Source organism: Hippocampus comes, unplaced genomic scaffold (genome assembly GCF_001891065.2).
Source record: "Hippocampus comes isolate QL1 unplaced genomic scaffold, H_comes_QL1_v1.1 scaffold132, whole genome shotgun sequence".
Lineage (NCBI taxonomy): Eukaryota > Metazoa > Chordata > Actinopteri > Syngnathiformes > Syngnathidae > Hippocampus > Hippocampus comes.
In genome coordinates this window covers 3,790,218-3,802,742 of record NW_017805467.1, presented here as the reverse complement: position 1 = coordinate 3,802,742, position 12,525 = coordinate 3,790,218, and the positions used below count along the sequence as shown (strand labels likewise).

At 40.6% G+C, this 12,525-nt stretch overlaps 1 protein-coding gene across 4 annotated transcripts; it reads left to right on the top strand.

The window, feature by feature from the left end:
- Positions 1 to 220: 220 nt before the first annotated feature.
- On the top strand, positions 221 to 11,929 carry zap70 (zeta chain of T cell receptor associated protein kinase 70). 4 transcript variants are annotated; one of them, XM_019875502.1, is made up of 13 exons: positions 226 to 433; positions 4,532 to 4,998; positions 5,736 to 5,896; positions 5,988 to 6,126; positions 8,721 to 8,799; positions 9,149 to 9,171; positions 9,253 to 9,292; positions 9,432 to 9,627; positions 9,724 to 9,930; positions 10,308 to 10,500; positions 10,987 to 11,127; positions 11,207 to 11,319; positions 11,412 to 11,929. In XM_019875502.1, exons 2-13 carry the CDS (start codon positions 4,594 to 4,596, stop codon positions 11,527 to 11,529), a joined length of 1,815 nt encoding a protein of 604 aa, XP_019731061.1. In that variant the 5' UTR covers positions 226 to 433; positions 4,532 to 4,593; the 3' UTR covers positions 11,530 to 11,929. The 4 variants fall into 4 exon arrangements, with proteins under 4 accessions (XP_019731065.1, XP_019731061.1, XP_019731063.1 ...); XM_019875504.1 differs by lacking the exon at positions 226 to 433 and adding an exon at positions 3,463 to 3,480; XM_019875505.1 differs by lacking the exon at positions 226 to 433 and adding an exon at positions 3,513 to 3,593.
- Positions 11,930 to 12,525: the final 596 nt, after the last annotated feature.

Below are 12,525 nucleotides of genomic sequence, written 5' to 3'. Positions count from 1 at the left end.
GAATGTGTGTGTGTGTGTGTGTGTGTGTGTGTGTGTGTGTGTGTGTGTGTGTGTGTGTGTGTGTGTAAAATATATATACAGTATATATATTGACCTCCCTATATTTTATCTGAACTTTTACAGTATTCAAATTTGGCTGTTCCAGATATGCTTGCCATTTTTTATTATTATTATTTGTCACAGCTGAGAAGTGTTGTAGTTTTCTGCATTTGTGTGTGGTGGCCTAAGGTTCAACTGGTTATTTGGGAATTATTCAACAGGCAAATGTCCTCATTACGATATGTAGATTTAGTGCGTCTGCTAGTGTGTGTCTGCAAGTATTGTAACATTGACGTTCGCTCACCTACTGACGTGACAGCACCTGACACTGCACGCATTAGCAGATGCATCCTATCTCTGAAGCAACAGCCTTGGTCTACTTTTGAAAGAAGAAGTGAGTATCTTTGTCATTTTTTTACTTTCACAATAGATTTATTATCATGCATCAAAACGAGAGGAACAACATGCCAAACAATGCAAATTAACAAATAATATAGTAATTGACATTATATTAATCCACTGGCTATGCAATGCAATATTCTGTCATATTTTTTATTTTCAGTCAGCACTTCATTTCATTCCCGATGTTTATATACACTTAAATTGAGTGAGTGTACCAATTTTAAAGAAGTACATTACTGTATTTTCGTTTAAACGTTTGTGTTCAATCGATCCTGATTGTGTCATTATTCAGTGACTGTGAATATGAGCGTGAATGGTTGCCTGTCACTACGTGATGGCGCGGCAACCAAAAGTCTCGTCTGAACAGGTTAAGCAGTGTAGAATACATCTATAGATTGATGGATGATGGATGGAATGATTGGATCGTTCCTGCTATTAACTAGCTGTATTAGTTACAGTTGACAACTCGTGCATTGATGTAAAATCATCCCAATGATAGGCAATGGTGCTAAATGTGTTAAAATGTTAGTATCCTAGATGTGATAAGCAAAACAACCACACACACACACAAAAAAAAAAATGGCCCAGCATACTTAATAGTGTTGAGCTCATCATAAAAATGTAGAGCATTTTTCAGGTTTTCAAGTTAACAGGAAACTTAACTCATCTCAGCATAGAATTATTTGGGTCTTTGTTGTCATTACACATAAATCATTTTCAAAAGTTACCAAACTTCTACATAAAACTATGTTTTCATTTTGTCAAGTAACTTTTTAACTTTTAACTTTTGTGATTAAAGAGATCAGAGTCAACTTGGTGCTGAGCTCTTCGCATGTGAAGGCACAAAAAATTGAGCTCCTTGTCTGCGTTGAAAAATGGGTTTGTCTGTAAATTAAACCGCCGTGAAAAATGTGTCTAAGTCCTCTGTCTGATTAAATGAGTTTCATAAATAAAGAGCACAACATTTTTCTGATGGGGTAGAGCCTTTTCTGAATTATTTCCCCTGGCCTTGCCTCACCGAGAGTAGGAATTAGCAATTTTTTGTTTTTATTCATTTCATTATAAATATGATGGTTCCTAAAGTTTTGCTGGTTTCATATTCGTCATGATCATGTGAAAGTTTACCTTGTTTCAGAGCGTCCGATAATTGTTTGCTCAAATAAAAAAGAAATACAATTGTTCTTATTTTTACCAATGCCATGTTCGCAATTTTCATTTTTTACAAACCCCAGTAACATAGAACTATGACTTACCAGCTGCAACCAATATAGAAGCATTATTGTAACATTTGGAAAGTCAGAGCATAGACAATAAGAGTCTTCTTTATAGTTTAGAACAGTGATTCTCAACCAGTGTGCTGTGGCACATTATTGTGCCTTGAGAGAACATCAGGTGTGCCGTGGAAAATTATCCAAAAGCACTTATTTGGATGAAAAATGATTTATTTTATCATTTATAAAAAAGTTTTTGTTAATTTATCTATGCCAACCACCTATAGTCAAAGGAAGAACAAATAATAAAACTGTGCAGCCTTTTTTTGTGAATCGTTTTGCTTAATGGGTTAACAGGTGCATAAGTAGAATAAAATGAACGTGATTAAAAAAAATAAAATAAAATACCAAGGCTACTGTAGAGCCTACTTTGCTTTTCAGAAATACAAAAATGCTGCACTGTAAATGGATTGAAGTTCATTTGTTACCAATTCTCAGATAGAATCTGTTCAGGTTCTTTTTTTTTTTTCACAAAATGTCCAAAAATATACTGAGAACAGACGTAACAATGAATCGGTCAATAGTTCGTACCTGTGGTTGCGATTAGGCATTCGTTAATGTTCATGTTTTCAAAGTCCCCCCCCCCCCCACTCTAAAACCCGATGTCAACTTCAGTGCTATAAATGGAGTTGAACTTTTCATGCGTTCTTCGCTCTCTTTTGTCCATGTTGCAACTTCTGAAGACATTTGTTGTGGTGAAAAAAGTTCAGGTCACAGCACATTCCTTCCTGTGGCCACTTTGTACTTGGCCATTGCGGGTGTTGGTAGAGATTTGTGTGCGTTGCTAGGAAACTGAGGTTTTCACTTTTGAGAACATATCAAAGAGCATCAAAATCACACTGCTTCACTGTAAGTGCAGATGGATGTTATCTATCTTTTATTTTGAATATGGAAGATGGGCATATTGTATTGTATTTTATTTTGAATATGGAAAATGGGCAGAGTAATATTTAACTACAAATGGAGTCAGTGGTATATGTATGTGGTAAAATCTAAAAATGTTGGGTGTTTTTTTTTTTTAGATTTTACGTTATCTCTACAAATGTGCACAAATGCACCATGATTTTCACATATGCTCTTATCCTTTATGGATTGAAAACAGAAATGTCACGGCTAGCTTTGTGGGATGACAGTGTGACTCTGAGTAACACAGCATAATTCTCAATATGTGTTTGGTGTAACACAAATTGTTTGACTTTGTTTTGGGGGTTTTTTTCCTCCAAAAAGCACCTGCTCAACTGAAAAATTTGAATTTCGAGAAAGGAGGCTGTGAGAGTGGACCGCAACTTCCTGTTGTGGCTCTTGTCATGAGTTAGATGCAGTCTTGCTGTGTGGGTGTTTTTTTTTTGTCAAACATGTCTTTGTAACAGTGCCATTCCCGGAAAAAAAAACAGAATTTTTGAATGTGTTAATCTAATGTTGGTAGAGCCAGAGGTGGGTCTCATTTAGGTCACACACTAAATTAAGATACACATCATTTGAAAAAAGAAATGGAATATGAACTAATTTCCCAAATCTCAAAGCATAAAATGTATTCCAAGTGACATTCGTAATTGATTACACCATCCATCCATTTTCAACGACGCTTATCCTGAACAGGGTTGCAGGAGGGTGCTGGAGCCTGTCCCAGCTGACTTCGGGCGGAAGGCAGACTACACTCTGAACTCGTCGTCAGTCAGTCACAGGACACATTGGAAACAAACAACCATTTACACCCACAGCCACACCGTCACTGAGTGGGAAGCGATCAGAGGCTGCACGCTCACAAGTCAGGAGAGTGTACCACGACGTCATCAGCGACCTTGATTGCATCATTTCTGAATAAAATAGCATAAGAATAGCAATAAGATACAAATAAGATCACAGGCTGGGCCAACTTTTGTGAATTTCCTAAAGAAAATTTCCTGTATAATATGGCTTACTTGTTCCTTGTGAGAAGACTGGTGGCCTGGACAGTGTGCAAGGAGGGACTATGGCGGACTTCATTCAGGATTACCTTTTGTCCCGACACTACTGAAATGTTCTCCCACTCATTACTGAAATGGACTCACAAAAACTACTGTTATTTTCACTCCCAAACACTCCTTAAATTCTCTTAAACACCCGGGTTAATAATAGTTTTTGATTTTTCATTATAGTTAGATTTTATTTAGTTTTGACTTTTTTTAAATTCAATTCGTTTTTAGAGCGGGTTAGCTTTTATTTATTCTTATTTTCGGAAATGTTTCATTTTAGCTCATGTTTTTAGTATGAATTTTAGTTTTTTGTAGTATTTATCATGTGCAAGATTTAAAAAAAAAGGTCACAAGTAATGTTTCATAAAGTAAAGCAAACAAAATTCTCTTAAGAATGTTTGAGCTTCTTCTGTAAGGATATATACAGCAATACCGAAATAAATAAACCCTGAAAGCTCATGCATGAATAGACTGACAAAGACGGAAACAAAGGCCATTTTCGCTGAAGTTATACTTGGTAGTTACTTTCAGTTAGTTTTATAAAAGTTAAGTAGTTTGAAATATCATAATAAATGTTGCAGCTGTGAGCTAAGAAAAAAAAACCACTCAAATTAACTGGGCAACTCTGATGCGAGAACACCAATATTCCAAAAAGTATTACAAGTCGCTCACTCATGTCCTTCAGAGTCACTCAATGGGTGTGGTGCTATTTAAAAGTAAAATGGTTTGTCATAAAATTGCATTACTGTGTGGAAGAATGTTCAAGGGCAAAAACAGACTCCCACTGCAATTGATGATCAGCATATTCCTAAAATACAGTATTTAAGTTGTAACCGATTAAATTTTCTTGTTTCCGTTTGTTAGCCCTTCACGTATCTCCTGATTCCAGGCCTCCAAAGATCAACTCATCTGTCTGAAGTTTCATCATGTCCACCGACCCTGCAATAGAATTGCCTTTCTTCTACGGCAGCATCAGTCGCTCAGAAGCTGAGCAGCATTTAAAACTGGCCGGTATGGCCGACGGCCTCTTCTTGCTACGACAGTGTCTGCGGAGTCTGGGTGGATACGTCCTCTCTGTTGTGTGCAACTTGGAGTTCCACCATTACCCCATCGAGAAACAGATGAATGACACTTATTGTATCACGGGAGGCATACCTCACTGTGGGCCTGCTGAGCTCTGTGAGTTTTACAGCAAGGACCCTGGTGGGCTGTTGTGTGCTCTGAAGAAACCTTGCTTACGTTCCTCGGACACACCGATCCGGCCCAGTGTGTTTGACAGCCTGAAAGAAAACATGCTGAGGGAGTATGTGAAACAGACCTGGAACCTTGAGGTTAGTTTCTACCAACAGACTCATATGATCTAACGATTGGAGATGCGTCATTCATGTAAATGTCAATGAACCTGGCACATTTGCAGGTCGGCATTCATGAATTTACCTATTTGTGGGGTATTCTGTTTAGACCAAAATCATTTCTAATATTGATTTATTACTTTAGTGTCAGATTTTGGCCTTTAGAGAACAATGATGAACTGGGAGTAAGAGCTTCATTTAGTCAGGTCATAATCTTGGCTGATAGAAAACAGGGTTTTGCTGCCATCTTGTGACACATATCCGCTATTCCAATTTTTTTGGTTTGGCCTTCGATTACTTTGCAGATTTTTATTTCAATTCTCAGCAGGTTTATGGAGATAGGGAACACCCTATCCACAACTGAATTCACTGCATTTTATTCTGATTGTAGTGTGCAATGGTTCATACTACATCGGTTCATATTTTAGGTTTTTGTATTAATTTCACGTCAGCTCAAAAAGGAAATTTGGTGGTCTTGCTTTGTGAGGATTTTACTTTGTTCTACATCAGTGTGAATAACTACCAAAATAATAAATGTATTTTAATTTTTTTAATAAATATCGATCGAAGCAGGACAATCAAATGAGCTCTATTAATTTTGCGTAAGACATAATGTTTTAGATCTCATTAGATTGTCTATTTAATGAAATAACCAAATGAGTGTTAACCACTTCAGACATTTTCTCGATTATAGAGTATGCTTATCTTCCACTCAGGGTGAAGCCATGGAGCAGGCCATCATTAGTCAAGCTCCCCAACTGGAAAAGCTAATCGCCACTATGGCCCACGAGAAGATGTCGTGGTATCACGGCAAAATCTCCCGACAGGAATGTGAGAGACTGCTCTACAGTGGAACACAACCAGATGGCAAATTTTTGTAAGTTGCTCAGAGTGATGCATTTTTTATGAAGCGTAAAAGATCTTTCCAGCTTGTCGAAAGCTACTTTGCTTTCCCAATTGTTTTTCAGGATTCGTGACCGAGAGGAGTCTGGTACTTTTGCACTCTCCGTTATGTATGGAAGATCCATTTATCACTATCAGATCCTCCAAGATAAGTCAGGGAAATATTACATGCCAGACGGATTGAAGTTTGACACTATTTGGCAGGTGCATATGTACCTTTAAACATATTTATTTTGTCATACATATTAACCCTTTCAGAGACAGCTGTTACTACAGTGGACAGCTTATCATGTTGCATGAAAGGGTTAATTTTTCAGTCATACTGTAATGTAAGTTAATCACGTCCGTCCATGAACCGTCACCTTCCCATGTTGGAGGGGTTTGAGTGTTCCAATGATGCTAGGAACGAAGTTGTCTGGAGCTTTATGCTCCTGGTAGGGTCACCCTTGGCAAACAGGTTCTAGGTGAAGGACCACACAAAACACAATTCACACCTGAGGGGTCAGGTGCTTTGTGAGCTGGGCTGCGGCCAACAGCAGGGACCTTGGTGGTCATATCCCAGGCTACAGAAGCTGACTCTAGGGACGTGGAGTGGCACCTCTCTGGCAGAGAAGGAGCCCGAGCTGGTATGCGGGGCGGAGAAGTTCCGACTTGGACTTGCCTCCACACACAGCCTGGGCTCCGGTACCAGTCTTCTCGACAGGGGTTGGACACCCTTCCACTCTGGAGTTGACCAAAGTGAGAGACGCCGAGCAGGGGTGGTCATACTTATTGCCCGCCGGCCTGATGCCTGTTTGTCAGGGTTCACCCCAGTGAATGAGAGGGTAGCCTCCCTCCGCCTTCGGGTGTGGGGATTGACTGTTGTCTGTGCCTGTGCACCAAACAGCAGCTCAGCGTACCCACCTTTTTTGGAATCCTTAGAGGGTGTGCTGGAGAGCGCTCCCTCTGGGGACGATTTCATTCGGCTGAGTGAATTCATTGCTCACATGGGCAGAGACAGTGAGACCTGGAAGGGCGTGATTGGGAGGAACAGCCCCCCCCCCCCGATCGAAACTCAAGTGGTATTCTGATAGTGGATTTCTGTGCTAATAACGAATTTTGTATAACGAACACCATGTTCAAACATAACGGTGTCCATAAGTGCAATGAGCACTCGGACACCCTTAGCCGCAGTTAGATGACTGACTTTGTGGTCGTATCATCGGATTTGCAGCTGCATGTTTTGGACATTCGGGTGAAGAGAGGGTCGGAGCTGTTAACTGATCACCACCTGATTGTGAGTTTAATCCAGGGGTCGGCAACCCAAAATGTTGAAAGAGCCATATAGGACAAAATAAACAATTGTTTTGGTGCATTATTTTCGCTTTTCTTAGTGTCAGTGAAGTCATCACGAATTTCCGTTTTTCGGAGGCTGTCTTTCAACCCTCTCGAGTTGAACGAGAACAGAGAAGGCACGGAGTCGGACGCAGACGTGTCCGTGTTTGTCGAGACTGTTAAAAGCATAAAGTGTACGTTTTACAAAAAACAACACCACAGCTCTCCTTTTTCGAAGCTGCAACATGTATCTATATCTATTTGAGCTATATTAGCCTACTATCAAAATATTTTTCCATTTTCAAACATTTTTTATAAAGCTCCAGGGAGCCACTAGATGTCGCTAAAGAGCCGCATGCGGCTCTGGAGCCGCGTGCTGCCGACCCCCGGTTTAATCCAATGGTGGGGAAAATGACAGTCTGAACTGGCAGACCAAAACATATTGTGAGGGTGTGCTGGAAGTATCTGGCAGAACCCCCTGTCAGAAAGAGTTTCAACTCCCACCTCCGGCAGAGCTTGGCCCACATCCCAAGGGAGGCGAGGGACATTGGGTCAGAGTAAACCATGTTCCGTGCCGCTACTGTTATGGTGGTCGTTCAGAGTTGTGGCTGAAAGGTGGTCGGTGCCTGTCGTGGCGATAACCCCTGAACTCACTGGTGGACACCGGCGGTAAGTGATGCTATCAAGCTGAAGAAGAACTCCTATCAGGCCTTTTTGGCCTGTGGGACTCCGGAGGCAACTGACGGGTACCAGCTGGCCAAGCAGAACACAGCTTCGGTAGTCATCGAGCCAAAAACTTGGGTGTGGGAGGAATTCAGCGAGGCCATGGAAACCAACTTCAGAACGGCTTCGAGAAAATTCTAGTCCACCATCTGGCATCTCAGGAGGAGCAAGCAGTGTACCATTAACACTTTTTTTATAGTGGGGATGGGGTGCTCCTGACCTCGACTCAGGACGTTGTGAATTAGTGGGCGCAATACTTTGAAGGCCTCTTCAATTCCACCAACACGCCTTCCTTAGAAGAAGCAGAGTCTGGTGACTCTGAGGTGGTCTCTCCTGTCGAAGTGCTTAAAAAGCTCTTCGGTGGCAAGCTGTATGTTGGGGGTGGATGAAATCTGCCCGGAGTTCCTCAAGGTTGTGGTTGTTGTGGGGCTGTGCTGGTTGACACAGTTCCGCAACATTGCGTGGACATCGTGGACAATGTCTCTTGATTGGCAGGCCGGGGTATTGGTTCCTCTTTTTTGATTAGGATACCTCCTGGACACTTCCCTGGTGAGGTGTTCCAAGCAAGTCCCACTGCCAGGAGGCCCGGGGGACGACCCAGGGCAGCTGGCCTAGGAACGCCTAGAAGAGTTGGAAGATAGGGCTGGGTAGAGGGAAGACTGGGCTTCCCTGCTAAAGCTGCTGCCTCCGCAACCTTACCCCGGATAATCGGTCGTGAATGGATGGATGAATGGATGATCTCATTCTATTTATTTTACCAGCTGGTAGAGTTCCTGAAGATGAAACCTGACGGTTTGGTGACAATTCTGAGTGACCCATGTGTCAACAATGCTGCTGCAAGTAAAGTAGATCTTTATATCTCTTTATATGTAAATTCATCTAAAGCAAGTATTTCATTTTTTTTAATATGAAATGTACATTAACTGGAATAAAGTGTCAAAATGATACAATTGATAGCTGAAAATGAAAATACTGAAAAAGTACTTCAAGATACTTGGTTGATTCAGCAAATCAATGATTTGTGTTGTAATATTTGCTTTCAGCCAAAAGAGCTCTACTTAGTAAAACTCTAATTTTGGATGTGTTGTTTAATCCGCTGTCGACTGATGGCTTTGTCCCCCCCACCCCCCTTGTTTTTTTTTTTGTTTTTGTTTTATACCTATAAAATATCTTTCCAAACAAAAATCAGAGACACCGAGCCTTCCCGCAACAGTGAGTATGAGTGCATGATAAAGAGTTTAAGTCCTTCTATTTCGGCTATTGTAATGTAATTATTTACTCTCCTGCTTGCAGAGGCGAAAAGGCCTAAATAGCTACACACCAACACCTCGAGGTCAGTCGCCTACATTGCACTATTGTGAACAATCTCTCCATTGATGAAATAATCTACAGATTTGATTTTCCATCTCAGTAGCTTAGCTATTAAGAACTGCAAAGGATATGTAAATCTATGTGTGTTTCTTGCTTGATAGCTGTGGCTGTGAAAACAGTCACACCTGAGCCTGTAGATAATGCTCTTCCAATGGACTGCATTGGCTTTAACCCATATCACAACCCCAATGATATTAAGAAGTTTAACATCCAGAGGAAGCAGCTTTTCATTGATGAAGTGGAGCTGGGCTCTGGCAACTTTGGCTGCGTCAAGAAGGGTGTCCTTGATACTGGAAAGTGAGAAAACGTTTGATCATTGTTAACAAAGTTTGAGATGAACAACTTTGATGAAGAGCTGTTCATGCCAAATCATTTCTTTTGGTTTTCCATCAGGGCCCAGTTAGATGTAGCCATCAAAGTGCTGAAGAATGACAATGAGAAGCTAATGAAGGAGGAGATGATGAGGGAGGCAGAGATAATGCACCATCTGAGTAATCCCTTCATTGTTCGGATGCTGGGGTTATGCAACGCTGAGAACCTGATGCTCGTCATGGAGATGGCTGCTTCTGGGCCTCTCAACAAGTTTCTCTCCTCCAATAAGTACGTTTGAGTTCATATTGACCATTTCATTATGTGTGTATACAATAGGCATCACAGCGTACTTCCGGGTGGCCGAAGACTGAGTGTCTCCTGCTGAAATGAATTGAAATGGTGAAAACCTTGCATGTGGGGTTTTGCCGCAAGACGTACCTCAAAAGGTTTTGATTTTTCATGATTTCCTTAGTTTTACAGACTACCGAATGACTAAGTAGCCATGAATCACAGGGCCCGCAGAGACAAAAAAAAAAATCCTTTAAAATCACAACTATGGACAATTAGGACTTTTTAATTAACCCGACATGCATGTTTTGTTTTGTTTTTTGATGGCAGCAAATAAGTAAACTAAACTTCACCCTCTAATATTGCAATCACCACAGGGATACAGTATCGGCGGAGGACATTGTCAACCTGATGCACCAGGTGTCGATGGGAATGAAATATCTGGAAGAGAAAAACTTTGTGCACAGGGACTTAGCAGCTCGAAATGTCCTGCTGGTCAACCGACAGTTTGCCAAAATCAGCGACTTTGGGCTGTCCAAGGCCCTGGGAGCAGACAGCGAGTACTACAAGGTACAGAGGTCCAATTGTTATGAGGAATTCTAACACCCCACGGGTTATCGCCATACGGTGTTATCTTTGTAGGGTAAATACTAAACTTCTTTCCTTTTGCCTTTATTTACTGACCCTCATCTGAAAGGAATGTGTGAATCACATATGGTAACCAAATCATTGAATGAGAGGAAGAACATTCAATGTTCAACAATATTTGGAATTTGCTTTGGCAAATAAGAATTTTGCCAGTATATGTATTTTAAATGTATTATATTGATTGTAATCACACACATTTAAGCATGCAAGGAGTGATGTCAGAGGGAAAACAGGGTTGGCTGGGGGGCTTGCATGGCATCTCCCCAACAGCTAGTTGACATTTTGTTGTCCACAGCAAAACTCAAACCATGACCCTCTGATTCCAAAGCCTAGGTTTTAACCAATGAACTACTTCCGATCCATTCAACAGTAATAAACAGTAATTTTGGCATATGAAACCATGAACAGGCCCGTTCTTCAGGACTATGGCCGCTGAAGTGGTATGCTCCTGAATGTATCAACTACCGCAAATTCTCCAGTAAAAGTGACGTGTGGAGCTTTGGCATCACCATGTGGGAAGCCTTCTCATATGGCAGAAAACCGTACAAGGTACTGTAAATGCAGCAGTGGCTCACAACAGAAATTCTGAATCAAATGCTTTCGTCCTGTTCTGTTCAAATTTGTCCAGAAAATGAAACAAGTGGAGGTGAGCAATTTCATTGAAAGTGGGAAACGCTTGTCGTGTCCAACCAATTGTCCAGATCGAATGTATGCAGTGATGCAAGAATGCTGGAGATATAAGTAAGATAATTTGATCAAAATTATGTTTTGTTTTAATTTTAAATCATCACTTTACACAGTATGTTTTGGGTGATTTTGTCCTTTCTCACTAGACATGAGGATCGTCCTGACTTCAAAAATGTGGAAGAGACCATGAGATCTTACCATTATTCATTATCAAAAAAGGTTAAGCCATCGGATGCTGCCACTGCTGCAGAGCTTAACGAGTAGACATAAAAACAAAGCACATTCTGTGCCATGGCTACACAATGTGTCCATTCATCTGATCATTAAACAAGCAAAACAAAGAGCTATTTATGAGCCGTCCACACTGACCAGCCTTAACTCTGGCAGTGATACAGCTAAACAGGCCTTGGTGGTGATAATTAAGCATTTGGAACATGAGTGTGTCAGCTGCATACACATACTCTATAGGATCTTTTTGTCAGTTTGAATGTCTGCATCTTTACATTGATGAGCAAACCGTTTCTGCTTTTATTCCCCTTTATAATATTGTACTGTTAAAAGATCCTTGGAGTTGCTTTTTGGTTGGGCCGTAAAACATTTGTGTGTCAAGAAAGGGGGAAACGTGGGTTAGACTTCTGCAAATAAAGTACCACCTCTTATTTTCTAGCTTGACTATTTTTATTGGTGTAACTTTGGTGTGCAGTAACCCCTCGTTTATCATTCCAAAAAGAACACATGATGATAAGTGAACTCTGTGAAGTAGTCAGCTTTATTTTTTACAATTATTACGTATACTGTACAATACACAATACTGTATTGAATGAAACCAAAGATTAAACCTTTTTTTCCAGGCCCATGAATTAAAACAAAAACAAAAATATCCGAGTTTTCTTACAAACAACATACAGTTTTTAGAAATAGTGTGAAGAACGTTTGGTCGACATCGTGGGTTTTGTCATGGAGAAAATTTGGCAAGTTTTACAGCAATGACACGTGGAGACTGTTGACATGAGGCTACAGTCCCTTAGCTAATCAAGATGCAGAAAACTGTTTTAAAAAACCGCTTTAAAGATGAACCGTTTTATAGCCAGGATGACTGTGTTTATTTTATGGATTTTTTTTTCATACATATTCACAAATTCACTTTGACAAACAAACATTGGTAGGCTTATGTAAACGCTCAATGCGCTCAATGAGACACCAGCACAATATACTTAGTTCAAAGAGAACGCTGACTGTCGTTTACATTTTGTGCGCGTG

What these genes read in the sequence shown, in the direction of transcription:
- zap70 (XM_019875502.1), top strand. Translation starts at nt 4,594, where the DNA reads ATGTCCACCGACCCTGCAATAGAATTGCCTTTCTTCTACGGCAGCATC. An exon ending in AGTTTGACACTATTTGGCAG is followed by an intron (nt 6,127 to 8,720) that starts GTGCATATGTAC and finishes TTATTTTACCAG; the next exon opens with CTGGTAGAGTTCCTGAAGAT. An exon ending in ATGGCAGAAAACCGTACAAG is followed by an intron (nt 11,128 to 11,206) that starts GTACTGTAAATG and finishes AAATTTGTCCAG; the next exon opens with AAAATGAAACAAGTGGAGGT.